This window comes from Calypte anna, chromosome 2, assembly GCF_003957555.1.
Source record: "Calypte anna isolate BGI_N300 chromosome 2, bCalAnn1_v1.p, whole genome shotgun sequence".
In the NCBI taxonomy this organism is placed as follows: Eukaryota; Metazoa; Chordata; class Aves; order Apodiformes; family Trochilidae; genus Calypte; species Calypte anna.
In genome coordinates this window covers 143,342,762-143,369,303 of record NC_044245.1, presented here as the reverse complement: position 1 = coordinate 143,369,303, position 26,542 = coordinate 143,342,762, and the positions used below count along the sequence as shown (strand labels likewise).

General features: G+C 41.2%; 1 protein-coding gene across 2 annotated transcripts in view; it reads left to right on the top strand.

Moving 5' to 3' along the window:
- Window positions 1–707: 707 nt before the first annotated feature.
- NDRG1 (N-myc downstream regulated 1) overlaps window positions 708–26,542 on the top strand; it is a 40,588-nt gene continuing 14,753 nt past the window's right edge. The window contains exons 1-6 of one of the 2 annotated variants that reach the window (XM_030444944.1): window positions 781–844; window positions 4,376–4,411; window positions 14,249–14,327; window positions 17,013–17,048; window positions 24,413–24,518; window positions 26,131–26,251. In XM_030444944.1, coding sequence (XP_030300804.1) covers window positions 4,407–4,411; window positions 14,249–14,327; window positions 17,013–17,048; window positions 24,413–24,518; window positions 26,131–26,251 — 347 coding nt within the window. In that variant the 5' untranslated portion in view covers window positions 781–844; window positions 4,376–4,406. Of the gene's footprint in view, window positions 845–4,375; window positions 4,412–14,248; window positions 14,328–17,012; window positions 17,049–24,412; window positions 24,519–26,130; window positions 26,252–26,542 lie in introns of both variants that reach the window. The other variant, XM_030444945.1, reaches the window with a different exon arrangement.

The window sequence follows — 26,542 nt, the reverse complement described above, 5'->3', positions numbered from 1 at the left end:
TACAGAGATGGTCTGTACTCAGCAGGCTAGGGCCTCTTTTTGGAATAAACGATTAGCTGCGCTTCTTGCCAAAGAGCTGTTTGCTGGGAAACTCACACAGCACTTGCAGCAGCCACCGCACTCCCTGAACTTCGTCAGAAATGTACTATAAAAGGTAATATTTTCCTTCTATTAGAGTTCTTTCCTGGTGCTCATGTTAACCTGTGAGCAAGAGATTTTGACATTCAAGATCTGGTATACAGGTGTGCTTTCATATAAAATAGTCCATCCATCTGCACTATTTTTGCCACCTGTGCCAGGACCCTGCTGCAGCAGTACTTTCTCAGCCTTTCTCAAGACTGCTGCTCTTTCAGTCTTTGGGTGAATCTTTTGCAGACACTCGCTTGTTCTCACCAAACTATGTGAAAACCCTCCTTCCCTGCACGGTAATGCTTCGGTAATCAGGGCGGCATCTCTTAGTCATTCTCTGCTTCCACAGCTTACTCGGCAAGGGGATGCCTGAGAGGAGCACCCTGGCCCCGGTTGGGACCCGGTCTTGAGGGTTTCCGCCGGGGTTCCCCGCTGATATTTAGGGACTCTGTGCACACCGAGCATCAGAAGCGCAGAGGCTGCCAACATCTGCGGGCGACGGGGGGAGCCCTGGGGCGCGTGGACGTGCGGGCGGAGCCCCGGAACGGGTGACGACCCGCCCTGTGCTCCCGCCGGGGAGGCGGTGGCAGCGGCCGCGGAAGGCAGCGCCGCCCGGCGGGCGGGGCGCGGGCTATAAATCCGCCCCACGGCGGCGTGAGGGTGGCGGTCGGCGTGCAGCGGCGGCAGTGGTGCAGGAGTAGCACTACCGTAGCAGGTAAGGGAGGCTTCCTCCGTCTACTTTACCTGCTTACCTGTCTCTCCATCTGTCCGACTACTTATCTATTCAGCCATGCACCTATTCATCCATCCATCCATCCACCCACCCACCCACCCGCGCTGGTCTTGCAGCCCCTTTGAGGGCGCATCATTGTATTACTCTGCTTCCTCTTTTCTTATCAATAAATCCCCTTTCCCCCTCCTTCCGAGCAGAGCTTTCCCTGAGCTCCTCCTTGTTGGCAGAGGAGCGGGCAGCTTTTAGCGGGCTGGTGACTGGGCACCGGCGGCAGGGAGCAGGGGGTGTCCTGAGCCCTACCCCGGCCGTTGTCGCCGGTGAGTGCTGCTGCCACAGCCTCCGCTCCCCTGGCAGCAGCGGACTGGGCTGGGCTGGAAAACAAGTCTGGAACGCGGGCACAAACTTCTCTTACGGAAGTTCACTACCGGAGCTTGTTGCTTGTGGCTTCTGCTTTCGCAGCTCTGCGCTGGATTTGGAGCAGAGGACAGACTTGACTGGTGTCCAGCCTTTACTAGCCAGTTGTTCTGCTGGGCTCTTTGTCTTTTTCTGTGATGATAGGTGTAGTTTACCCCCTGTGCTACTCAGCACTGCTCAGGCTCAGAACGCGGTACTGCTTGCTCTGGAGGAAAAAAAAAAATAAATTATTTCACTTCTGCTAGGGAGGATGTTTTGGTTAACACTGTCCACTGTGTTATGGTTTTCCTACGAAACAGTTGAAAACTGGCATTGCTCACAGTTTTGACCACTGCTTTATAAAGACCACAGTGCCTGATATCTCATCCCATCTGAATATGACTCTCTTCAGAATTCAGATGGATTTATTAACTATGTTATTTGGATGTTATTCTCTTCATTTGTTTGTTTAAACAGGAACTGTGTATTTGATCTAGAAAATGCACTTGTAGGGGCAAAACTGAAGCTTTCTGTGTAGGCTCTCTGCAAGGTGTTGCACTGTTTTGACTTTTTTCTGGCTTTTTTGTCAACTTTTGGGGGTTTTTTGAGTATCCAAGTGTGTCAAGGATAAACAACTCCTGAAAAACTCACCCTTTGTGGCAAGCAATGGAGATAGCCTGTAAACAGGAGCTTCAGGTGAACATGTGAGATGCCTGCCTTACTGGTTTTAGTCTTGGCTGATATAGGCATAACTTAAACTAAAACTTCAGCATTAAGCTGGTGCCCTTTGAACTTGGCTTTGGAAAGATGTTTTTTAAAAAATTGTGCTCTTTTAACCAGAGTCTAATGTATTTTGACATAGAATGTCTGTGTTTTTATCATAAGTACTCAAGTTATCAGCACACAGCTAATGATGTACAACATCTTGTACACAGCAAGAATTTAATGACTGTGGGTGAGATGGTAAAACTCTGGAGTAGGTACAGAAAAAATAATAGTCTTCCTCAGAGGCATGGTATAGTACCCTAATTACTAATAAGCTTTGTGCCCTTCAAGAGGAATAATTTATGAGCATGTTCAGGACAAATTGGTCTGTGTTTTGACATGGAAAATACAAATACAGTGGAAGCTGTCTTTAATGGAGTAATGAAACACTACTCAGGGTATGTATGGTTTCTGTACCTGATATTTTTCAGTAGAAGCTGAACAGATGCCATGGCATAATAGTTTGGGAAAATGGAGACCACAACTTCTGAATCTGAGTTCCTTGCACTGCAACTCAGCATATACCTGAATGGGCTGGATTTCTGTACCAATATTTCTGTAGTGAACTGAGATATGAACTCATCCCCTTGAGAATGACCACTCTGCAAAAGTGGCTGGTCTTGAACCAGGCTGGGAGAGAGGGGCCTAGAAGGTCTCAACAAGATGCATTTTTAGTTTGTTTCCCATAGCAAAAATGGTTTGTGTACTGATTCTCTACATTAATTGGCCACTTTACCGAAGGAGACAGTGGGATAGAGATGTCAAAGTGTCAGGTGTCCCCAGAATTTGTCAGGAGCTAGAGGAGTTATACCCACTGCCAACAGAGTATTGCCACATGTGCCTGCTGGTGTTTGGGAAGCAGCATCTGCACCACCAAAAGCCAGACTTCTGAGTGTTTCTGTTTCTCCCTTGCACAATAGCTTTTTTTTTTTGTTCTTGCCAAAATAAAAAGGAATGCTAAAACCACAACAGATCATCAGGGGAGACTGTATGAATGCTTGATAAAAACAGTGGGATTCCCCAATTTTCTTTATTCCACTGGGAGATACTCAGCACTTTGAATTTTTTTTTTTTTTAATTTTTTTTTCTTACACTGTTGCAGTTACATGGGGAGGTCACAGTGCATTGTGGGAAACATTTTGGCACCAGAGTCTGGTCCTCAAAAATACTTAAAAGGCTGCTGAGAAATTTGCTCTTGTATTTCAGGTGGGATTAGCAGTGAACTGTTGTGAGAAAATGTCTTTGATTTTTAAACCTAAGTGATTAATTGACTTGACTGAACTATAGCATACATCTTCTTATGACCAGCTTAAGGGATTTTGGCAAACTTCTAACTTCCCATAGGAAATACTGAATTTTTTCACTTAACCTTAGTAGAGCCTGAGAATGTGTTGCACAAATGTGGAGCATAAATGTAATGAGATGTTTCCTGCATTACTGTCTCAAAATGGAGAAAGAGTGAAAGAAAAGATACAGAAGGGGTGAAACTGGCTTGAAGCTCTTCAGAATGAAGCCAGCTAGAAACTGTGAAACTCCAAAAAATAATGCAGGTTCTAATTGTGGGGGATCACCAATATTTACATCACGTATAAAGCTGGAAGCAGCAGAAGCCTTTTTGCTGTCCAGGGAGAGCCTTTGGGAAACCAATGGCCTGAAGCAGTTCAGTCCCAGCAGCTCACAGCAGGAGTGACTTTCTCTGGTTGGCTCTGGTTTGCCCTCTTGAAAGGAAAACCTTCTGAAACCCAAGAGATGCAACTGCTCGATATTAATACACATGAAATGCTGGTTCTCTAGAGGAAATATGACGTCCAATTGACTGTCTGTTTATATCCAACTCCTTTGCAGTGTCACAGTGCCTAGAAATCTCAGGCAGAGGGTACTCACGTTGTCCTGCCACTGTGTCATTAAACAAATGGCATTGTCTGTTGACTGCCCTTTAGCTTCAGTTTTTCGGTGTAGATTTTTAAGTTTCCCTAACACGGAGTGGTGCTGTCCCTGCAGCCTCCTGTGAAGAACTTTCGCAGACTGTTGGCAGCAGATCTGTCAACAGCTCAAGGTTGTTACCTTGTAGTTAATCCCTTTTTTAAACTGTCAAAATCTGTCCCAAAAGTTGCAAGTAAATTACTTGCTAGTACTGGGAAGTAATTGGGAATATTCTGCAACTATTTAAAAGGCTGTTTAAAAAGGGTTGCCTCTAAAGCAATCCCATTTTCAGGTTTGGTGTGTGTTGCTATGGATGACTAAAATCTGGGTTAGGCCTCTTGCAAATCAATGACTATGAATATAATGGCTATTGAACTTGATGCTTCTGTCAAATGATGGTGTTTTTGTTTTTGTTTTCTGTGTCACTTCCAGAGCCCTGGTGAGTTCAGTGGGGCCAGTGAGCATGAGGTAATCCCTGTTGTTAATTCCCTTGGGCTATGGAGTTGGAGCAGCAGTAAGGAACCATTCAGAGCTTCTTTTGAATATGTGATCATATATCTTGAAAGATTTATGACATAATAACATGGTTGAGTGTCCATGAGAATCAGTGCTATTATTTTCCATTTAATCGAGCACAAGAGTGCAGTTAAGAGAAAAAAGCAAAGCCTACAATTATCAAAGTGCCAGACTCGAATGTGCAAGCTCCTATGTTGGGTTCAGCTTTACTTTTAGCTAAGGGCTGCTGCTGGATCAAACCTGGTTTGTTTCCTGGCTGGTGTGACAGTGTTGTCTTTGGATGGTGCCCAGCACTTTGTTGTCAAATGGAGTGTTCTCCATGCAGAGGTGCTCTGTAATGTGCTTGCTGATGCACAGCTGGACTGCCCATACTGATGAAATTTTCCATGGCTTTATCTGTGTGCACAAAGCAGGATGTATGTCAGTTCTACTGCCTTTTTTTTTTTTTTTTTTTTTTTGTGTGTGTGTGTGTCTGATCACATTTCCTATGTTTCTTTTTGGGTTTTTGCATTACTTCCCTTCAGTTAATTGTCACAATTTTAGTATATCTTTTTCATCTGTCGGTCGGTTTCTTCTTTTGGGAGCTGGAAACTGGTCACTGCAGATCTTCCTTTTCAAGCCCTGTTTTTAAAACTGGATGTTCACTACCTTCCCAAGCCTTTAACTGGCTGCTTCCTGTTTGAACTAAGTATAGCTTCAGAAATATAGCTCTGCTAGCTTGTTTTCTGCCATGGATCTGTAAGGCCAGTCTGCTAGTACTGTATGGATGATGTAAAAATTAATGGAAAGAGCAAACCTTAGAACCTAGCGCAGCATGAAAACCTATCTGACAATAAAACAGATCTTCCTGTGCTTTCAACCATCCTTTTTCTCTGAGTGGGGAGGATTTTCTGTCCTTGCCATTTCACCACTCTTAACAACTCGATTTTTTTAAGGAATTATTTTTTATTTTTTTTTTAATTTTATGAAGTAGAAACTAAGTGATTTGGAGCTTAATTTGTAATGCCTCTGACAAAGACTGTAGTTGGAGGCACTGGTGTTCAAAGCAAAAGAGTGTATTATATATATTTTTATATATACACACACATACCTTATGCCTACCAATAAACAAACATGTATAATTAGGATGTAATCAGCAAAGTAGAATGCAGCTTGTAAAATAACCTGTATCTGCGAACACAGTAAGCAGACACCCAGATGGGAAATGCACTGTTGGAGGGAAGGAAGGATTGATCATGTTGTGGGTTTTAAGGTTGTTTCCTTCAGGAAGCTCATGTGCACCTTGTCAACCTAATGATGTCACTTTCCTACTGCTATAGTTCTAGGGTTCTCTAAATATATTTTGTCTGTATTTTATGTAACATCTGCCTGCTAAATTCCAAGATGCAGTTGTGTCCTTGGATAAAGTTGCAACATATTGGGTTATGTGATTAGTCTATGAAGTAAGTGCATTGCAGAGTTTTATGATGCCCTTTATATTATGGCAAATTTAAAGTACTATTCTTAGATGATTCAGTTTAGGAGCATTGCATATTTTTTCCCATGTGAGACATACTGAATTTTATGAAGTTGTATATAAAATCCTATTTTTATATAAAAGCTTCAGCATGCCTAACTCCAACCCTTCTTGTAAACAAAGCCCAGAAAGTGATAACTGAGCTCTCTGCATGGCATAACAGATGCTAACATGGAGCATGGATGGGTTAGGTTTTGAAAAATAGTCATCTGTGAATGAGGAATTACTTTTTGCTCACTTTGAAGGATTCTGAAAGGCTTTATTTTTGAGAAAAAAGGAATATCCTGGCACTGGATGGTGCTGACTTAGACACTTTCTCACCAACACATCTGTTGTGATACAGATAGGAGTGTGCACAGCCCTTGTGAAGATCATGTTGTATCTCTAGGTGCTGAGGCTTGCAAGCAATGGAAGACTGGGACCCAAATCCAGTCCTGAGCAGTTCAGCATGTGCAAATTCTTAAATTTGGGTAATTTTATAATAGAATATTTTTGGGGAGAATAAAAGATGTATCCTCAACACAGTGGTGATTTGTACAAAGTCTGAGTCCAGATTAAGGTATATAATGCTAAAGTTCACCCTGGAAAAGGAGACTGGGAGCAAACAGGGACAAAATATTATCCATAAATTGCACTTCGCAAAACCAAATAAAAATCCTCAGACACTTGTCATGGAAAACTTCAGTCCAGACATTTTGGCAGAGGTTATGAAGAGAACTTGTGCCAGCAATGAGCAAGCAATTTTAATAGGTAGTAGAACAAGTCATATATGTGTTCAGAAGCTGTACCCAATATAGCATGACCTAATTAATAAATGTAAATTACCAGACATCACCAACATTAGCTGTGATGTTTTGTAACTTAAGTACTCCTCTTTGCAACATCAACATGGGCATTAAAACATGGGAAAAGAAACCACTGTATACTTGCAAGAGTGCAACCTAGAGAGCCAGATCACATTCCTCATCTCTGAGTATACTGTGAGCCTGTCCCTTCTGAAATAACCTCAGTATGTTTTTGCCTCTAACTTGCACAGAACCACCCACTTTTTGAAGCTGTTGCAGCTGGGCAGAAGCTATGAACTATTAAAGCATGGCAGATTGGGAACAGGAGGGGGTGGGGAGCGTGGCCTGGCACTGGTGAGCTGCAGGAACAATAGCTTGTTTCTTGTCTATTTAGACTGCAAGCTTTGTGGCAGAAGCCATCTCTTCCATGCTAGAAATGCCTAATACATCTTTTCAGTATTTGTTATTCAATCTGCCTCTAAAGCCCAGCCAAGTACACGGGTGCAAGGCAGTTGTCAGGTTCAGTACCAGTGCATCACTTTTAACCTTTGCTTAAGGTCTTTTTGTTTGCAGTCAGTTGGAGGAGTGGGATGGATGCAGAGAAGGGTGTTGGGGGGATGCTGGGAGGGTGCAGGAGCAGTGGAAGGAGACATGTTGGCCTGGTGGTATAACAAAGAAAAGCCTGGGAAGGCAGCTGATTGCTCTTTGCTATTTCCACCCTGCAGTGCTGCCACCCACGGCCTGAAGTTGTTTAAAGCTAAGGGACAGCACTGCCAGCAGTGCAAATGGGCACAGTGTGCTTCCAAATGAAATTAGGCTGCCACTCAGATGTAGAATTGCTGACAAAAGCCCTGAGTTCCCCTCCCTCCACCCTGCAAGAACTGTGTGCAGACACATCAGTGGGGAGCAGGGGCTGTGTGAGGAGGGAGGTTGGGATGATAGCACCCCTCATAGCCACAGAGTCCTGGGAGTCACTCCTGTTTCTAATCTCAAAAAAATTCACATTATTAGAGATAGCCCCTTTTCAAAGAGGTATAACCAGAAGCAGTTGCAGGTGCCATATGCTAAAGAAACCTGAATTTCAGAGAACTGTGTTAGGGTTTGTAATCTATCCCTCATGGAACTGTGATATCATAGTATAGGCAGTATTGGGGATCACTGCAACAGGAAAAAAAGCCCTAAGACACTGTAAGCTCTCAATTTTCCTGCCAGCTAGGAATAGAATAGCTTCTCATTATCTTGGGGGGACAGCAGGCATCTCCTTTGGCTAACACAACACCCCTTCCCACAGCCAGTTTCTACTCCCATAAAGCATGGGAGGACCCTGAGCTTTCCAAGGAACATTCCTCATTGCATCCCACAGAGAGAGGATTGTGCAAGCCACGTTGCAACAATTTTCTTGCTCAACATCTGCAGGGTAGACAGAAGGATTGCTTCCAGCTCCCTTTGTTTTGGTGCTACTATCAATGTGCAGCTGCCAGAGAGTATCATGCATGTGAAGAGCAGCCAGTGCCTGCTCTGGGGAACTGGCAGTTTGAAGGCTGTGCCTGATACCAGACTGATTGCAGCTGAGTGGCACAGGTGCCAGTCACACAAGGGAAAACCAGACAGGAAGTAAGGCCTGAAGACAGCCTGCAGGACTTGGCTTTCTAACTGCAGGGGTGTGCTGAAGCTGTGGGCAAGCTTTGCTATGGGAGATGCTGCAGACCTGCACCTGCATGTTACTCCTAGGAGCAGAGAAGGAGCAGCTGCTAGCTCTGCCCTCTCTGTCATCTCTGTGTGGCTTCACCTGGCTGTTGGTTGGCACAGGTTCAAATGCTTGCTTGACTATACCTTTTGGTTTCCTATCAGGTTGATCAGCACATAGCATAAACTTAAAAACTGCTAAAATTCTTAGACCTTCTTGTTGTTTGGTTTTGAAAGTCACTGTAATATACACAATGCTCCTCCAAGACGGCTGGGGAGCAGCTTTTTATATGGGCATGCAGCCACAGGACAAGAGGTAATGGCTTTAAACTGCATGAGAGGAGATACAGGTTAGACATTAGGATTAAGTTCTTTCCTATGAGTTTGGTGAGACACTGGCACAGGTTGCCCAAGGAAGCTGTGGATGCCCCCTCCCTGGAAGTGTTCAAGGTCAGGTTGGATGGAGCTGGTCCAGTGGAAGGTGTCCCTGCCCATGCAGGGGGTTGGAACTAGATGATCTTTAAGGCTCCTCCAAACCCAAACCCTTCTATAAAAAAAAAAATACCAAACCACTTTTTCTTTTTTTTTTTCTGTATTTCTTACTTTCTACTAGAGCCTTTACTCATGTCTGGTATACCCAGAGTCTGAGGAAACACAGGGTCCCAAGCAGTTGAGTGTATTCTGCTTTGAAACTGGCTGCTTAAGCTGTTTAGTCAGATGCTACTTTACTGTCACAAATCATCTGTTGTGTTTTGCTTTTTTAGGAAGGGACTGCAGTTAAGACTTCTTTCTTGTTTTATTGTGTGGAACTTTCTCAGAGAAATCAGTAACTCAGTACACAAAGGGCCTCATGACACCAGTGACTGTAACAAAGAGTAGCTTAAACAGGGCATGGTGTGGGCAGATGCTTATGCATGAACTACTTGGGATGCTTGAAAAATGAATCATTTTCAGATTAATCAGAAACACATAGATTAGGTTTGAGTTTATTATAAAATATATGAAATGTATACTGCACTTAGAGTTTGCATTGTGGACCATAATCGTAGCCATACATGGATGCTAATAACTGATATCCAGTTGTCTCTGCTTAGTGGAGACAAGTTTTCTCAAGCTGCTTTCCAGTTTACAGTAATAAGTTTTTTATTTTGGGGCCAGTCAGACTAGTTACAGCAACTGTTAATGACTTTAAGAATTCTAACTGACCTCTTTAGGTTGGACACAGCTCTCAGCAACATGATCTAGTTGAAAATGTTCCTGCTTATTGCAGGGGGATGGGACTGGATGACCCTTAAAGGCCCCTTCCAATTCTAAGATTCTCTGACTCTCTGCAGCACGCAGATGCTGTTTGAGTGTCATGTAATATTTTTTTTTTTTTTTTTTTTTTGCTTTACTGTCAGAAGCCTGAGCTGCTTGGTTATTTTTTTGACCTGGAACAGATGGAGATCTTAGCTGCAGAGCTCCAAAAACATCTTTGCTTTCTCCAACCTCTCCTCATACCTGCTTCTTTACTGCTTTGAGCTGCTACGGGTGCATAAGCCTCAAATTGCTACCACTGTCTTTCCTTCCTGCTTTGGTGCCTGAGCTCTGAAGACACATGTGGTTTGCAGGGGATAAAGTGCAGAGTGATGTAGCTAGCTTGGAAACACCTCCCATGTGTGGTTATGGAGCCTAAGTCTTGAGTCATCCCCCCTTCTTCAAAGAAAGCATCACCAGTGCTGAGAGCTGTGGCCATCAGTGCTTCCTCACTCCCTTCTTTACAATTACACCCTCGTGCATATTTAATCCCGTGTGTAAAGTGACTGCTGTCCCTTGCTCAGCCAGCAAGGGAGGAAATGCCATCCAGCTGCTCTGGTCAGGTTACTCTTCTGTGTATCAGTACTCAAAAGGAGAATAATCTCTTGTGACAGTGCTTAAATGAGTTGTTTGAGGAAATTGCCTTCTTTATGAAGCATTCAGGCAGGAATCTATTCCTGTTCTTTGTTTTCCATGATAGCATGTAAATAAAAAAACAGTTGTGGATGAGGGAAGAGATAAATTCTGTACTGCTGGTAGCAGTTCCCCCATCCCTGCATGGACCTGAGGCCATTGTGCTTAGTGATGCAACTGATGGCAGGAACTTGGACAGCTGTATGTGTGTCTTCAGCAAAGTAAAGTTTGAAATGGAGATCCTTGAACTTGCTTTTGTGTTTGGAAAGAATTCAGTCAGGATTGGTATTACCTAATGTTTGTTATTTATGATTGCAACATAGCTGGTTGAGGTTGGATGGCCTAATGTGTCACTCCTTTGTTGGGATCCCCATTGTGCAAAGCCACGTTGCACATTCATCCTCTACCCGTTGCTGCCAAAATATAGAACCTATGATGTCTGTCCCTCCAGCAATGATGCCAGGGATGTGTTATGAACCTTTAAGAGAGAAATAATCAGGCTCAGTAAAATGATTCTTAAACTATTAACCTTGGTTCTGACACTTGCTCTGATGATTTTGGAGCAGTGGTTTTATGCTGAAATGGGTACAGAAAAGCCTCTTTGGATTCAATTAGTGAACATAGTATGGTACAGATTGCTTCTCCCTTCCCCATGTCCCTCTTGCTCCCTAGAGCCTGGTTTGATGCCTTTCCTACTAAGCTGGCAAAGGCAGATACATCATCAGTTTTAAAGCATTTGCCATCTGCAGAGGTACCAAAACCCTTTTTTTTTTTTTTTTTTCTTAGAAGCATGATTGCTTTAAAACTTAATCCTCTGACTGCTGGGTGGAGGGGGCTTGTCACAGAGAGGAGAACTTGGGACCTCTTAGCAAACTGAGTTGGCCAAGTGGGGTGAAAAAAAGTTGTTTTTCTCAAAGTTGGCAACTTTACACTGCTACTTGCAGTTATAAATGAACTTTGTCTTTTGAAGACTTATGTGAGGCAAGTGCTTTGAAATGTGTATAAAGGAATGCTTGTACAGTTATCTGTTTAGGAGAGTTCTGCAGTTATATTAGCTTTGAACTACCCTGTCACGTAAGGGGTGGGGAGCACAAAGCACCTATTTAGAGATTGTAAAATTGTGCTGAACATGGGTGGTACAAAACCACTTGCCCAGCATCTTTCTCTTTGGAAAATAAGATGTTTTTTACAGTGCCATCAAATAGTGGGGTTTTGTTTGCCAGCTCTCATGAATAAATAGCATTGTTGTGCTGCTTTTGCCCAGGGATGTTTCTGGGAAGGAATGTTTCAGGTGTTCCTGGTGCAGAGAAGGAAGACCCAAGGCTTGAAAATGCCTGATCTGAAAAATATGGTGTGGCTCCAGGATCTGGTATTCTTCCAAAAATGAGAACTTGGTACACATTGGGCTGTTGTTCAGCAGACATTATGGCAGTCGTGTAACCTGCTGGTCAGCACTTCCTAGTGCTGGTTCTTTTGGAAATATAGAGCAAAAACTTGGAACTATTGTGAAAACAGGAATGTTTTTAAAGGCTACTAAAGGCATCCAGCTTGTTCTTTTGGCACAGGTTTTTTTGGTCACTTGTAGTCAGTGCTCTGAGTCCCTGAAAATCTGAAACTATCCCATGTAAACAACTTTATTACACAAATGCTACCTGTGGCTTTGTTCCCTGAGTTGCTTCTTGCTGGAAAACTGCAGGGGAGCTGGCTTCTTACTTTCTTCTATCAGCACAACATGGAAAAAACCCTTGTACTTGTAGTACCTATTGAGGATGCAACATTGAGGCATTATTTCTGTTTTAACAGAATTTGCTGAATTGCAAGAACAAGCCATTTCAGTTAAGGGCAGTTGAATGTAAAGATTTTTCAGGCTTCACAAACTGGAGCAGCATTCCTTGTCCCTCACTGCTATGCACAATTGCTCACTGTGTAGAGCAGCAGATCACTGAGATGACTGTAATTACAGAAATATGTAACATGATTTCTAAAATGTCACTTGCAGCTGCTTGAAACTTTGACAAATTTGGTTTTTGCTTGTTCTTTGTGATTGAAATCTGGGAGGGCTAAAACTTACTGGAAAACAGGGAGGAAAAGGGTGAATCAGAATGACTGCTGGGAAATTAACTCTTTCTTGACTCCTCTGACTGTTTAAGTATCTCTGGTGCGTTATTATAAATTTATTATAAATTATTATAAATTTGCCTCAAGTGGTGGGGTTAAAAATTAATAATTAATACTAGTATAAACAAAACATTTCTCTAAGTTTAAAGCCCCTGGCCTAATATTTTACCAAAAATCCACCCAACTGCATAGCTATCAAGGATTCTTAAAAGGTAAAGCTGTTTCCACATGCATAGGCACCTGCATTATTTCAGGATTAATTTTCTTAATCTGTGTGTGCCACTTCATAGCTTCTTGCACTATCTAGACTTCTTGCAAGCTTTCCCACCAGAGTATCTTTGCCCAGGAAAAAGTGCATGGAGTTAATCCAAGGGGCAGAGTAAAAATGCTGCTGCAGCAACTGCTGGCTCCTGGATAGTCCTGTGGGTTTTGCAGCTCTTGATTGCTTAAATCCAATTTAAGTCAGGAGGTGAGGAATCACAGTTTAAAGAATCGATTTAAATTTTGCTCTGTAGTTTTATGCTTCTCTTTAGGAAAAATGTTAATAATTAAAAAGTTTGCGGTTATACTTCGTCAATAATTGCTAAATGTGTTTCAGAATTTTCTCTTGCTCTATGAGTACATTTACTCATGCTTCACTAGAGACAGTTCTTAACTTTTCTTAGAAAGTAAATAACTGATTTGTTTTATAGTTGTGTAGTTAATAAATTTCCAGTTTGTCCAGAGGTGCCCAAAACTAACATGGCATTTTTCCATCTGTCCAGGGGATATGTAATAAACACACTGACTCTTTTATTTGTCATCTTGCTGTTAAGAGAGTTTAGTATTTCTTTTGAGAACTCTTTCTGGCCACTAATTAGAGCTACCAAGGAACAGCCTCTGGCACCTTACCTCTGACTGAATGAAAACTTACTGTCCTTTTCAACTCCCCCTTTTTGAACTGATCTGGTCACCAAACTGAGGTGTCTCTGTCCCACTGCAGAAGATGCTGCTGCACCTCCTGCACCCCCTCCTGCTCTCTCTGCCTGTGCTTGGCTTTGGCTGTATCCCTGTTCCCAGCAAAGCTTCCCATATCCAAGGGCTGGGTATCTTGGTGCTGGTCCTTTCCTAGAGGAGGTTACAGCAGTCCTGCTTCTTACTTCAGTGGTTTTGAAAACTGCATTGTTGCTCGCAGCTTGTTGGTGTCCAATTAAAGGAGTATCTGTTCTACTTGGAACCATTTGTTCAGATAAAGTTTTTTCTGTCCCAAAAGAATGGAGGATGTCAGTCTGACACTGGTGCTAATGAGTCTCCAGTTCAGTCTTCTTACAGTAAAGATCTGGGTGGGGGGGTGGCAGGAGCCTGCTTCAAAAAAAGACAAATCAGAGACAAGAGTTCAAGTTGATTTCAGAAGGCAGCTGTGCAGTTTTGGCTATGTCTCCTTTCACCTCTGAAATGCCAGTTTCTATGACCCTCTCTATACTGGTCCCTGACCTGTTTCCTTTAGCATGCCCTGTTTTGGAGCTGCCAAACTTTTGTTTGATGTTGCAGCCTTAACATTTCTCTAATTTCATGTTGTACAGGAGTGTTTGCATAAATAAATCAGCGAGGCATTTCACTACAGCTTCTTAACCTTCTTGCACAGGTCTTTTAATCTATAACTTGAGACAGTGGGTCATTGGTGGGGGTCTGGATGGAAAAGGATCTTTATTTGTTCCTGTATTTAATCTTTACATGCTGAAAACAATTCTTTTTTTTTTTTTTTCATCTTTGCAGATATCAGCTACTGACCATGTCAACAGAGTTCCAGGATTCTCACCTTGCAGAGGTGAAACCTCTGGTAGAGAAGGAGGAGGTAATGATTTTAAAGTTTTCTAGTGCCTTATGTGTTTTATTTCAGGGCTGCTTTTGGAACTGCAATTGTGTTCTTAGATTAATTCTAACAATGTATAGAAAAAACAAGAGGAACTGGTGATTGATTAAGAGGGTGGCTGTTTGTATAATGGAAAACTGAACTTTAATACTTTTCTCATTTTTGGTCTTTGGTTTTACTTCTCTAGTGCTAATCTGGAGATGAATTTTTTTGTATTCTGAGTAGTGACAGCTCGGGGTATCTTCACTGATTTTTACATGTCAGCTGGGCAATCCCATGCAGATCCATCTGTACCTAGGGATTCTCAGTGTAGATAAAAACTTCACTCCATTAGCATTTCAAGCAGGCACAGAGTGAGCCTTTACTTTTTCTCTGGGCACATCAGAGTCCAGAGGTGACTGTGCCTTGCGAAGCTCCGAGTTACAGCAAAACTGCTACCAGATCTGCAGCCATCTGGGTGTGCACAAGCCACAAGCTGCAGCCATTCCTCTGGGGTTGCATCATAGAAGCCTATTCATCCTTTTCTTTTTCTCTCTCTTTTTTTTTCTTTTTTTTTTTTTTTCTTCTTTAATCCTGTTGTACTTTTTTTCCTATTTGTTTTTACACCATTTTTCTCCAAAATTCTGCCTTGAGGCTGGGTTCAATGGCTGACTCGGTTTGATGGTAGCAATGCTCTGCTTTAGCCTCTTCATGGCAAAAAATTAATACATAAATGAACATCTCAGATTCTTTCTTTAATCAAAATTAGATTTTTCTTTTGTTACAAATGATTAAAATTCATGACAGACATCAATAAACATGTTTCTTTTCTGTTCTTGTTTGTTTTGTGGTTTTGTTTTGTTTTTTTTTTACCATAGGACTTACCATTGATTTATCTGTTCCTTTTTTTTTATTCCCTGCCTCTTTTGTGTAAACACTTTGGAAAATCATTTCCACTTGTGACTGCAGTGAAAGTTGCAGAGCAACTGTAAGCAGAGCTCCTTTGCCAAGGACATTGCATGAAAGCAGAGCTTGTCTGGATACCACTGAATGCAACACTTAAACTTTTTAGGAACTAAGATCCCTTTTTTAATGTCAGAATTTTTCAGTAGTAGCAAAATGGAGCAGATATTAAGCAGAAGTCCTATGGGGACTGAAATGCCTTTGCTTTGAATTTCAGAAAAATCTTAAAACACTGATTAACTTCCCAGATTTCTGTTCATGCAGATGAAAAGCTCGTATCTTGACATTTAAACCTTTTTGCTACATCATTTTTTCATGCTACCTTTCTATCTGCATGGTGAAATTAGCAGAGAATTTGATTTCCTTTGTGAATGTTCTTAACATAGAGAGAAGGGAGTTATTTAAAGTATTTTGACAAAGTGGCAAAATTTTCCCGAAGGATGCTCAGCACAAACTAAGGTTAACAGTCACATCCTGGCTGGTTGCTCCTTGGGCTCTTTTACAGCTGCATCTTTGTTCCTGGACAGTGAGGGAGCTTATTTCATAAGCTGTATATACAGATGCCCTATCTACATATCCCTTTCAGCTCCAGACTCCAACAGAATCCCAGAGTGTGCTTAAAAGGTTGTGAGATCAATAGTACAGTAAGACTAAAAAAAAATGGAGATTGTTAAAACTAAGTCTGTGTAAAATGATTTCCACAGGCTTGGTCAGCTCTTTGGATACCTGTTTGTCTATACAAAACATTGTCTAATTTCCTAAAGATCACCTGCCATAATTATGGATTGGACTGCAGTGCTTTGAGGTCTGCCATGTGAGATGGTATTGCCCAAGGCAGCAGCTGGATTGCTTCTGATGCCTTTCATCCTTAATTTATCTGGGCTGCAGGGACTACATGGCCTCTCTGCCATGGTCTCAAGTTCTTTATCTCTACACTACTTTTTCATGCTTTGGCTTCTCTGTCAAACTCTGCAGTGTAACAAGTGTTGGTCTGGACCTCTTCCCTCTGTTTTCAGCTCCTCAGTGGAAAGATGAGTGTGACTTCCTTCTTTGTCTTTGAATAAAATATTTTGAATAAAAGGAAGTGACTGTAAGACACTTCTTCCTTTGAAGATCTGAGCCTTCTAGCCTAGAGGACATGGGGAGGATGTCACCTTATTCCTTTGCTAGCAGCAACCCTTTACAGATGTGGGATATTGTCAGTAGTAGCAGTAGCTTGTCACAGGTAGGAATAGACCTATCCATGTCAGCTCCCAGACATAACAAGGACTGGTTTTGGCTAGGATAAAACCCTTCCCATCTTTCACATCCTGTAACCAGATTTCATTGTTGGTTCCTCACTAGAGTTGCAAGTGCTCAGTGCACACCCAAATAGTGACTTTCCATTCCAGGCAGGACTGAGATGGGCTGTTGGATGCCATAAGCAATGGAGGGTGTTTTATTCCTCTAACTGGTCCAGTGACTAAATGATAGCTGACCTACTAGTTTTTGTGCCCTGGTTTGCTGGTCTCTAATCTAATAATTTACTGTTTTCATGTTTTCCATGATGATTAGTGGGCAAAAGCACTTGGGGAGAATTTTGAAGTTCAGCAAGAGCTTTCATTGGATAAAAGGAACAGGACAGAGCTCTCTGCTGCTGATCCAGTGGGTTAAAACACTTGTCACAGTGCACATTTCTGTAGCTGCCAAGATTACTTCCACTAATGCTTTAAAATCTCTTCCCAGGCTATCACTCGCCTCCTTCCAGACTTCGATGTTCAGGCAAGTAAAGCTCTTCTTATCTACCTTTTTCTTTCTTTTGGGTAAATGGGAAAACTGAATTGACATTTGATTAAACAGCAAAATGTGATCAGAAATTAATGACTGCTCACCAAAAATACTGTGACTGTGGGAGAAGGGCCTGAATGGGCCTCTGATGACGAAGCAATGTGAAGGGGACTGTAGGAGGTCTTTTAAGGCTGAAGTTGAGAAAGTTTTGTCCAACAGAGGTGGCCAGCTTGCAAGCAGCTCTATTCTTGCTAAGAGAATGAGTTTCTTCAGCAGTGGTAATGAAAGCAAAATATTCCCCTCCCCCACTGACACATTTTCCCCAATTAATTTGCTTTTGTTAGCCATGTGCATGCATTTCCTCAGAGGAAATGTTCTTCTTGTTGTATCCCGTTAATGCCACTGAAAGTTTCCAAAACATTCCTGAAGCCTGGATGTGCATTCCTGAAGTGATGGAAGGTGCTAAGCAATTAATGCTGCCTGTAGAGGGAGTGGCAGTAATTTCCATGTGTGTATTTACCAGCCAGAACATAAAGCCCACCATGAGGTCAGATGGGGGCTTTCCCCTTTCTCCACTTGTCCTGCTTTTGAGAGATGACTTTAACTTTCTTATATTATTTTATTAATATTTGGGCTCCTGACTCAGAAGTTAGTCCTCTCTGGTTCTTATGCTGAAAATAAGGAAATGCATGGCTGTTGGAGTCAAACTGGGTTGAACTGGGAGGGGCACCAGGCAACTTGTAACTGCCTTGACAAAACCAGTGAGCAGTGAGTCCCCATCACCGAGGACAAGAAGGAGTCTGAGTTGGGAAACAAGGCTCACCAAGTGTCTTTTTTTTTTTTATTATGAGAGTGTACAGAGAGAGGCAGGTTGTTTAGGAATAAGGAAAGCTATTAAATTCTCCTACTCTCTTGAATGTGTAGCCAGAGGTCCTTGGAGGAAGTAATCCATCTCTACATTATGGCACATTGCTCTTTATTTGCACCTGTGTTTTTATTCATTTTTTATCTCATTGGTTAAAAATCCAGCACAAACTCATCAGTCTTTTCCCTAGAAATGGAGACAATTTTCTCAGACATCCTTATCATCTTTCAATGGTTCTGACTTCTATAGTAAAACTGTAGTTTCCATTAATTCTCTGTATTTCTCCTCATCTTTTCTAATGATGAAATGCACTGCCTGGAGTCTTGATAAATGTCAGGTAAAGTTGTCACCATGCAGCTTCCTGCAGGACTGTGCATAGCAAGGGGGATGCTTTCTGTTTGGTTCCAGATTGATCACTTGGTCTAAGTAAATCTGAAACCCAGATTAGGTCTGCTAACAGGAATACTACATGCAGTATTTTGATTAAGAATCCAGAAGTGACCCATATTTAATTCCTATCCTTGGAATAAATTTGCTTGGTTTGTAAATCAAGTGTATATATAGATTGTTTTTAACTCATGAGATCAAATACCTTAAGCCTTTTTGGGTTTTATCATGTTTTGGATTAACTGTCGCTAATCCAGAGTAGTGGTTCTTGTCATTTAGCCCTGTTCTGCCAGCTCGTGTTTTTTTAATGTCTTTTTTTTTTTTTTTTCTTTTAGTTTAATCTTTGGTTGTTCTAGGTCAGAAAGGAAAAACACAGAATGAAAGTCTCAGTCCTTTATGTTAAGAGCTGCTACTGCAAAGGAGGCTCAGCTTTGGTCCTTAAAACCATGAGTATCCTATCTATGTGTCTTTGTTTTTCTTTTGGTTTATGGAAAAGGTGCTTTGTAGCTGTTAAGACAGCCTTGAAGTCCATTAGGGAAGGTCATGTGTCACCCCAGATGTCACAGATCACTGAAGCTGTTCCTTGGGCTACACATGAGAGGATGATGAACCTGGCCAGGGAAGAAGGGGAGCAGTGGTTGGTAGAATGAAGCTCCTTATTTAGTGGCTGTGTGTGGATGTGGTGTCCACCATATCCCTTGAAACTTGCTCTACCCTTCTGGGGAAAAGTTATGCAGTGCTCAGTTAGCTTTGTGCCGCTAGTGAAAAAATAGTGCCTGTGAGGGGTGTTGGTTCCAAGCAGAAATTATATCTAGTTATTCAGATTTGGAAGAAGAAACTCTTATTTCACATGCTGGTTTAGACAGTCTGGAGTTAAACATGTTTCTCCATTTTTGAAGTGAGCCACTGCATAGTGCAATATTGCCCTTCTGAAAGCACATGTTGCAAGACATCTATGTGGCTATTCCCTGGAATAAAGTTTTCATAGAGTCACCAGGCGATGGCCAAGACAAGAGATAGAAAAATTAACAGCTCTGAACTACCTCTAGTCAGCACTATAAATCTGCATTCCTGTGGCACCTACTTGAAAAATTAAGTGAAGCTTCCCAGCCTCCCAGGTAGGAGAGTGTTCTTAACCAAACCTGTTTCAGCACAATCAGTGATAAACCTGTGCAGGGCAGTGTGCCCTGTGCTTCTCTTTATGTTGACTTAATGCCAAACACATTTTAATTGTATTTCCAGTTTGTTTGATGTATTTGTCTATTCTCTAGCTTGGTAGCTTTAGAGGTGATGGAGACCTGGCTCCTCATCACTGTGTACAGCTCTCTATGCTTTGTGTTTCAGGAGACAGACTGCTTTCTCAATACCTAAGCAAAACTTCCCAGCTGTGGGGCAGCTGTAGCTGGCAGAGATGAGTTTGTCCCTTGCAATTCTAATTACCAGGTGGACTTGATGATCACAATGGTCTTCTCCAACCCCAAAGATTCTATGATTGTAATCCAAGCTCATGGGATCTGTATCTATGGGCATGCAAGGACCACTGCTGCTTTCCCTCCTGCTGCCTGCAGAAGAGAGGGAAGGAGCTGCCTTGCAGATGGTACCCATCTCAGCTGGTCAGCATGGTGTGAGAGGGTGGGATTCCCACTGGCATCAGGGGATGCAGTCTGCAACTTTGCAACTTATTACCAAGATTTCCTCATCCTTTTACATCATAGAATAATTTAGGTTGAAAAATATCTTTAAAATCATCAGGTCCAACCATTAACCCAGTAAGCTGCCAAGTCCACCATTAAGCCATGTCCCTAAGTACTAAGTGTACATGTCTTCTGAGTATCTTCAGGGATGGTGACTCCACCACCTCCCTTAGCAACCTGTGCCTGACCATGCTTTTGGTGAAGACATTTTTCATAACATCTAGTCTAAACCTCCTCTTGCACAACTTGAGGCCATTTCCTCTTGTTCTGTCACTTGTATCTAGGGAGAGGAGACCAAGCCTTACCTCATTACACCCTCCTTTTAGGTAGTTGTAGAGAGCAACAAGGTCTCCTCTCAGACTCCTTTCATTCCATTTAAAAACCCTTGTTCCTTCAGCCTCCTAACATCTGTTCTCCAGAACCTTCATGAGTTTGGTTGCCCATCTCTGGACACCCTCCAGCACCTCGATGTCCTTCTTGTAGTGAGGGACCCAAAATTGAACACAGGATTTGATGTGTACCCAACTCACAACTTGAATTAGGGAACCTTTTTCTCATTTTCTTAATACCACTAATTTAAAATAGAGGCTTTGCCTAAAAAAAATTACCTGGTTATTGGATTTTTTGAATTGAAGATGAATTGAAATAACTATTTAAGAGTAGGAAAACCTAAGGGAAAAAGGCTAAATAAATTTAGGGCAAAGGAGCTTTGAAATCCAACATTGCAATATCACATTAAAGGCTCACATATTTTTGATCTTTAAGATACTAAAAAAATAATTGAAAAATAGCATAAGCAGTGATGAACTTTAAAAAATACTGTCTCTTAGCAATTTAAAAGCTATTTAAATCCTCTCTGAAAACTCTGAAGCTTTCCCTTCAGTTCTGAGGCAAGAGACAGAAGTATATTTAACAGGCATAATATTATAAATTAAAATAAAGGGATGGGATCGTAACTGAGGATTAAGTATATTTGAAAGCTTTAAAATAATCTTGATGGATTTTACTTAAAACATCAAATTTTTAGCAAAATATGCAGTTGTGTGTGCTTTTCCTTTTTAGGTATCCAAATCATTTTTCTTCATGTGCCCAATACTTCGGAAAACCTGTTCATAAACATGTTCCTCAATTCATATTTTCCTTAGCCAGGGTTGAGGGGTGAAGGAATAATAATAATGTCCTGTGTTACTGGATTAGAAATCCCTTCATCCTTCTAACCTCATGACAAAATGTCAAAAAATGTCACTTGACACCCCCCCTATAAAAGATCTGCTTAAGAATGGATCAGCTCCTTCAAACTAATGTACCCTGTCTAAAATTACATGTATTGACAGTATTTCCATGTGTGGTTTTAGGGCACTAAGACAAGACAGCACCTCTGTTAAAGTGAGAGATGTGAACAGATGGTGTGTTTGTCTTTATCCTTCTATCGGATTACTGTACCTTGGATCTTTTTTTTTTTTTTCCAAGATAGTGTTTTAATACAAATCAGTTGGTGAAGAGCCTCTTACTATAATGTTGACGTTGATTGGGATGTGCTGCCATCTGTTTTCGGTGCTCTGCATTTTGAAAACATCCATCCCTACATCACATGGACAAATCTCTTGATCTTTAATAGGATCAATAGGGATGGGAGGTTGTTGGTTTGGTATCACTGAACAAACTGGTTTGAATTGATTGGCTTTTAGGAGGAACTTTTGGGTATTTGCTGTTAAGATTTTTTTACAAATGGAAAACAGAAAAAACATCTTTAATTAGAGGAGTCAGTGAAGCTACTGAGAAATTAAACCAATTTTTAAACTGACTGTGACTTATGCCACTAATTAGGAGTATGGTCTCCTGTCATCTGGAACTATTTTTAGTTGACGTTAAGTTTGAGCTAGGCTCAGACTTCTAGTTCCAGAAGAATTGGCTGTGGAGCTCCGTGGGATGTCCAGGTTCATGGGTCTGGCATTATTTAACATGGACAGACTTTTTTCTTGAATGCATAAAAGAGGAAGATCCAAAATCTTAAAACGTGGTCCCTCCTAAGAAAACACATTCTAGGTTTTCAGTGCTGTTAGCAATAAAAATCTAATGATGCAAAATGCCTATTAGTCTCTAACTGAGGAGGAAATAACTTCTATATTCCACACTCAGAAGGATGTATATTACACAATATGGCTTACTCTCATTCTTGGTGTTAAGGTTGCCAAACTACTGATTTTTATGCTCTGTATTGAAAAATATATACATACAGAAGCAATGTAGGATGTAGAAAATATTAATTGCTGTTATTAATTATTAATATTTGCTATTTTTGCTATTGCAAATCTCTTCTGGGGTATTGTATAGAGCATATAATTAAAATACCCTATTTTCAGACAAAAATGAAATGTAGATTGATATTCATATGACTCATGTAGTTTTTAGAGTAAATGGTTTTTATCCACTTGGAAAATACAAGATTTCAGACATTTAAAATTCCCATTCTGTTGGGCAGAATCATTCTGAGTTACACTGATTTCTCAAAGTCTGTTGTGTTTTCACTGGAAACTTTCAGCCTGGCTTTTAGAAAAAACTTCCTTTTGATTTAACTTGGGAGAGGTTTGGGGCATTATAGCATTTGAGTTATCAACACCAGAGCCGAAGCTAAACTTAACAAAATCTCATAGAAGCAGCCACAGGAAAGACTTTTACTAATTCCTAGGTTTGAACTTTGGCACTTTGTACACTGTGTGACTTAGTTTGACTTAGTTCATCTCTGATGTCTGAGCTATCATAAGTACATTCTCCTGGTCAAACCTGACTTAAATCCTATTTAGGAATGACGTCCTCGTGAATTAGTCTGTTTTGGTTTTTCTTGCTGGGCATTGTGGGAGTCACAAGCCTATGCAGAGCAGCAGCTTGTCTATATAATCCAGTTTCCTATGTGGACAAAGTAGAAACCAGCTACTATTCTCTCTCTGACTTGCTGGATTATTCGTCACCCTGTATTGCCTAAAGATGGTGCTGGAAATGGAGGATACAATTTACCTGCTAAGTAATGCAGTGAGTATGCAGAGGAATTAATCTCTAGAAAGATTATAAAAGCTGAAAAATTGTTTCAATAAAGTATAGCTTAGTGTGCAGGGGAGGGCAGGTCTTGATTCATTGCTGTAATTGTAACTTAAAACTGATGTTAATGTTTAATAGCAGGGTAAATAGGTAATATGGAGAATGGTGTTGCCTAGCATCCTTACATTCAATAAAATATGTGGAGTATTCCATCTATCAAATTAAGGAGATGAGATTTAGATAAAATTGTGCCTCAGATCTCTGAAGAGAATTTGGGTTTTTCTCAGGGAAGTTTTTCACAGAGGCTCCTGATTTCAACAGCAGAATTTTAAATAGATTTGAATTTAACCTGGGCTTCACCCTTGGGGACCACTGCACAGAGCAAGTTAAAGCCCAACAGCAGCAGAGAGTACCCTGTACTGAGTGACATGGGCATCTCTGTCCTGTACACTAAATAAAGTGTCCTGGGGAAATGCTAAGACTGGCTGCTGACTGTACACTGCTTTGGCTGCTATGGGAATGAAATGGTACTGTAAATAAGTGTCATAAATAACTGTTGTTTTGTAATTCCCATTATACACATTGGTGAAAAAACCCAACAAATTATTTATAGTCATCTGAATGTTGTGGGTGTTCGTATGATCCAAGTCACACCTGACTTACATAGACATCCCATAAATGAAAGATGGTACCCAGTGGGTCTTTGCTTTGCTAATATGGGTGTTCTTAACTTTAAGATTACATTAAACAGTAAAAATCCCTGCTGAAAAAATGACAGTATACTTCTTAAAGTTGTTTCTCTTATAATCACCCAACAATGCTGGGAATAAGCTTCTCTATAGCAACCTTCAGGCAGTTTAGACCACAAACCATGAAGCTAATGTGTGGCTGTCCTGTTTATTAGGGAGGACTACTACACTCACAAGGCCTCACAGTTTTTATAGCGAATAAAGTCTACGTAATACTGCTTCCTTTGAGGCATAGTAGTTATTTGCTGAATTAAAGTCCTTTTTTCTAGAAAAAAAATATTTTATATTCTGTAAATGCTGACAGTCATAGTTACAAGTGGTTGTTATTTTGAATATAAATACACTGAAACACTACTTTTTTTTTTTCTTCTCCTTATGCTGCCTTTTCATAAGGATAAAAACTATTTGACTGTTGTCTGTGTCTTGTTAGATCTTGAGATATTAGCAGAGAGCCCTCACTGGGGAGGAAAATGGGGAGAAGAGGGAATGGTGAAGACCACCGGGGCTGTGGGCAGAGCCAGGGCTGGGGCAGGACCTGTGCTCATGGTGTCCCCGAGCTCTGCTACACCTGGTGTTGAGTGGAGTGCTTGGACAAGCCCCTGACTGATTCCTTCTGCCCTTTGCCAGGAGCAAGATGTGGAGACTGTGCATGGCTCAGTCCATGTCACCATGTGTGGGACTCCCCGAGGGAACCGCCCGGCGATCCTCACCTACCATGACATCGGGCTGAACCGTAGGTGGACTTTTTATTTAATAGCACAGGTTCCTTAACACTGCTGCTGTAACCAAAGGTGTGGAAGAGGTGATGGTCCCCAGGTCCTTGCTTGTTTATGTGCCTTGCAACCTGTTAGATGATGCCTAATTCCTCACTTACGGCAAGTTTAATTCTCAGATTTTTTTTATTCACAAAATGAGTACTTGGAATATTTCACCTAAAGGAGTAAAAGGTTTCTGGTAGCTCCTAGTGACAGTGTTTAAATGCTGTAAAAATATCTGTAGGGGCTGGCTGGGGTTGCATTGCCAGCAGGACTGAAAACAACATCGCTGGTGCTTTGTCTTGTCTGATAACCACTCTTTTGCTGCTGTGGATTTCTGTGAATTACACGTCAAATCAGGATGATGAGTGCTGACATGGTGTCCTGACCCAGTGTTAAGGGAAGAGCTTTGATAAATTCCTTTTATCTTATCTGCCATATCCAGGAATATAATGACCTAATAATCAGATCTGCTCTAATTCGTTCTTTTCAGCAGTCCTGTTTGCTTCACACAATTTGCTGTGTCTTAATCAATTATTAATATTTACATTTTAAAAACACCTGCAGATTTTTAAAGTCTGGCTATTGCTGAGGGGCAGATATTACTCATAAAAAAATCTGTTGTCTTGCCTGTTAGTTGAAGAAGTGTTTTAACTTTATTTTGGATTTTCAGTGAATCAGAACAGAGCTTAGTCTGGATCCCATCTTTGAATACTACTTTTCTTTCTCGAATTACAAAGTCTATCTTTATGATGAATGAACTTTCTCTCCCTTTGAAAAAGGAGGAACCTTTTCCCAAACTTGCATTCTCTTGAAGCTGATTTTAGCTAAAGTTGTTTTCTGTTCTTGAATGATTTTGCTTTGTATGTTGTAGTGTGAGGACATTCAGAAACACAGAATATTGAGCCATCTCAAAGATGGTACTACAGAATTTATCCTTTCTACACTAGGAGCAAAATATGCTTACTCTCTCCCCACATTATAATACTGCTATAAAATCAGAAATCAAATCAGTTCAAAGTTGGGAACCTACAACACTGAGTGTCCTTGAAGGACACATTTGTATTGAGCAGCCTGCAGCAGCCCATCATGTCATATGTATTTGGAAATATTGGAGCAAAAGCACAAGTCACAATCTCAGCCTTGGATACTTTCTTTCCTCCATCTGTTTTGACACAATCCAAAGAAAAACAGCTGGAGAAGTAAATATATAATTTCATCTAAGCCCAAGCCTGGCATGAAAACTCCTCACAGTTTTATTAGTATTTTAACTGTTCATAAACAATAGCTTTTAGAGATTTTGGTATACCAAGCAAATACCTCTGGAAGGATAAATCTTAGCTGGCCACAAGCAAGGAGCTTCAGGGAATTAAAGCAAGCCACCACAGGTTGCTTTGCAGCAGGGCTTTACTGTTCTTTTCCCTTAGAAATTAATGACTGCCTCTTTACCGAGGCTATAACATAACTCACCTGATTGAACCAACTTTTTATTGACTTGCACGACAAGTTAATAAATGATTTTATTATAGCTGCAAACTTAGTATTACAGCATAATTATTCCTTTCCTTTTTTTTTTTCCTTCTTCTAAAGATAAAACTTGCTTCAATCCTCTGTTCAACTTTGAGGATATGCAGGAAATCACCCAGCACTTTGCAGTCTGCCACGTGGATGCACCTGGTCAGCAGGATGGAGCTCCTTCTTTCCCAGCTGGGTGAGTTGCCAGGGAAACAGGCCATGCTTTCAAACTTACTCTCTTTCTAGAAAAAAGTCTCTCAATCTGCAGTTTAATTAAAAAGCACTTCCAGCAAACACAGTAGTTGGCATTTGAACTTAAATCCTGACACTCGGTTTCTAAGGTACTGGAGCCTTGAGATCTCCTTTATGTTGTGCCAGTTCACAATAGACTTTGGGTCTGGGATTTTAAGTTTTATCCCTGATAACTTGAGTGCTTATAAAGCAGTTCCTTGACAGATGTCTACATATGTCAGTTTGAGTATTGAGT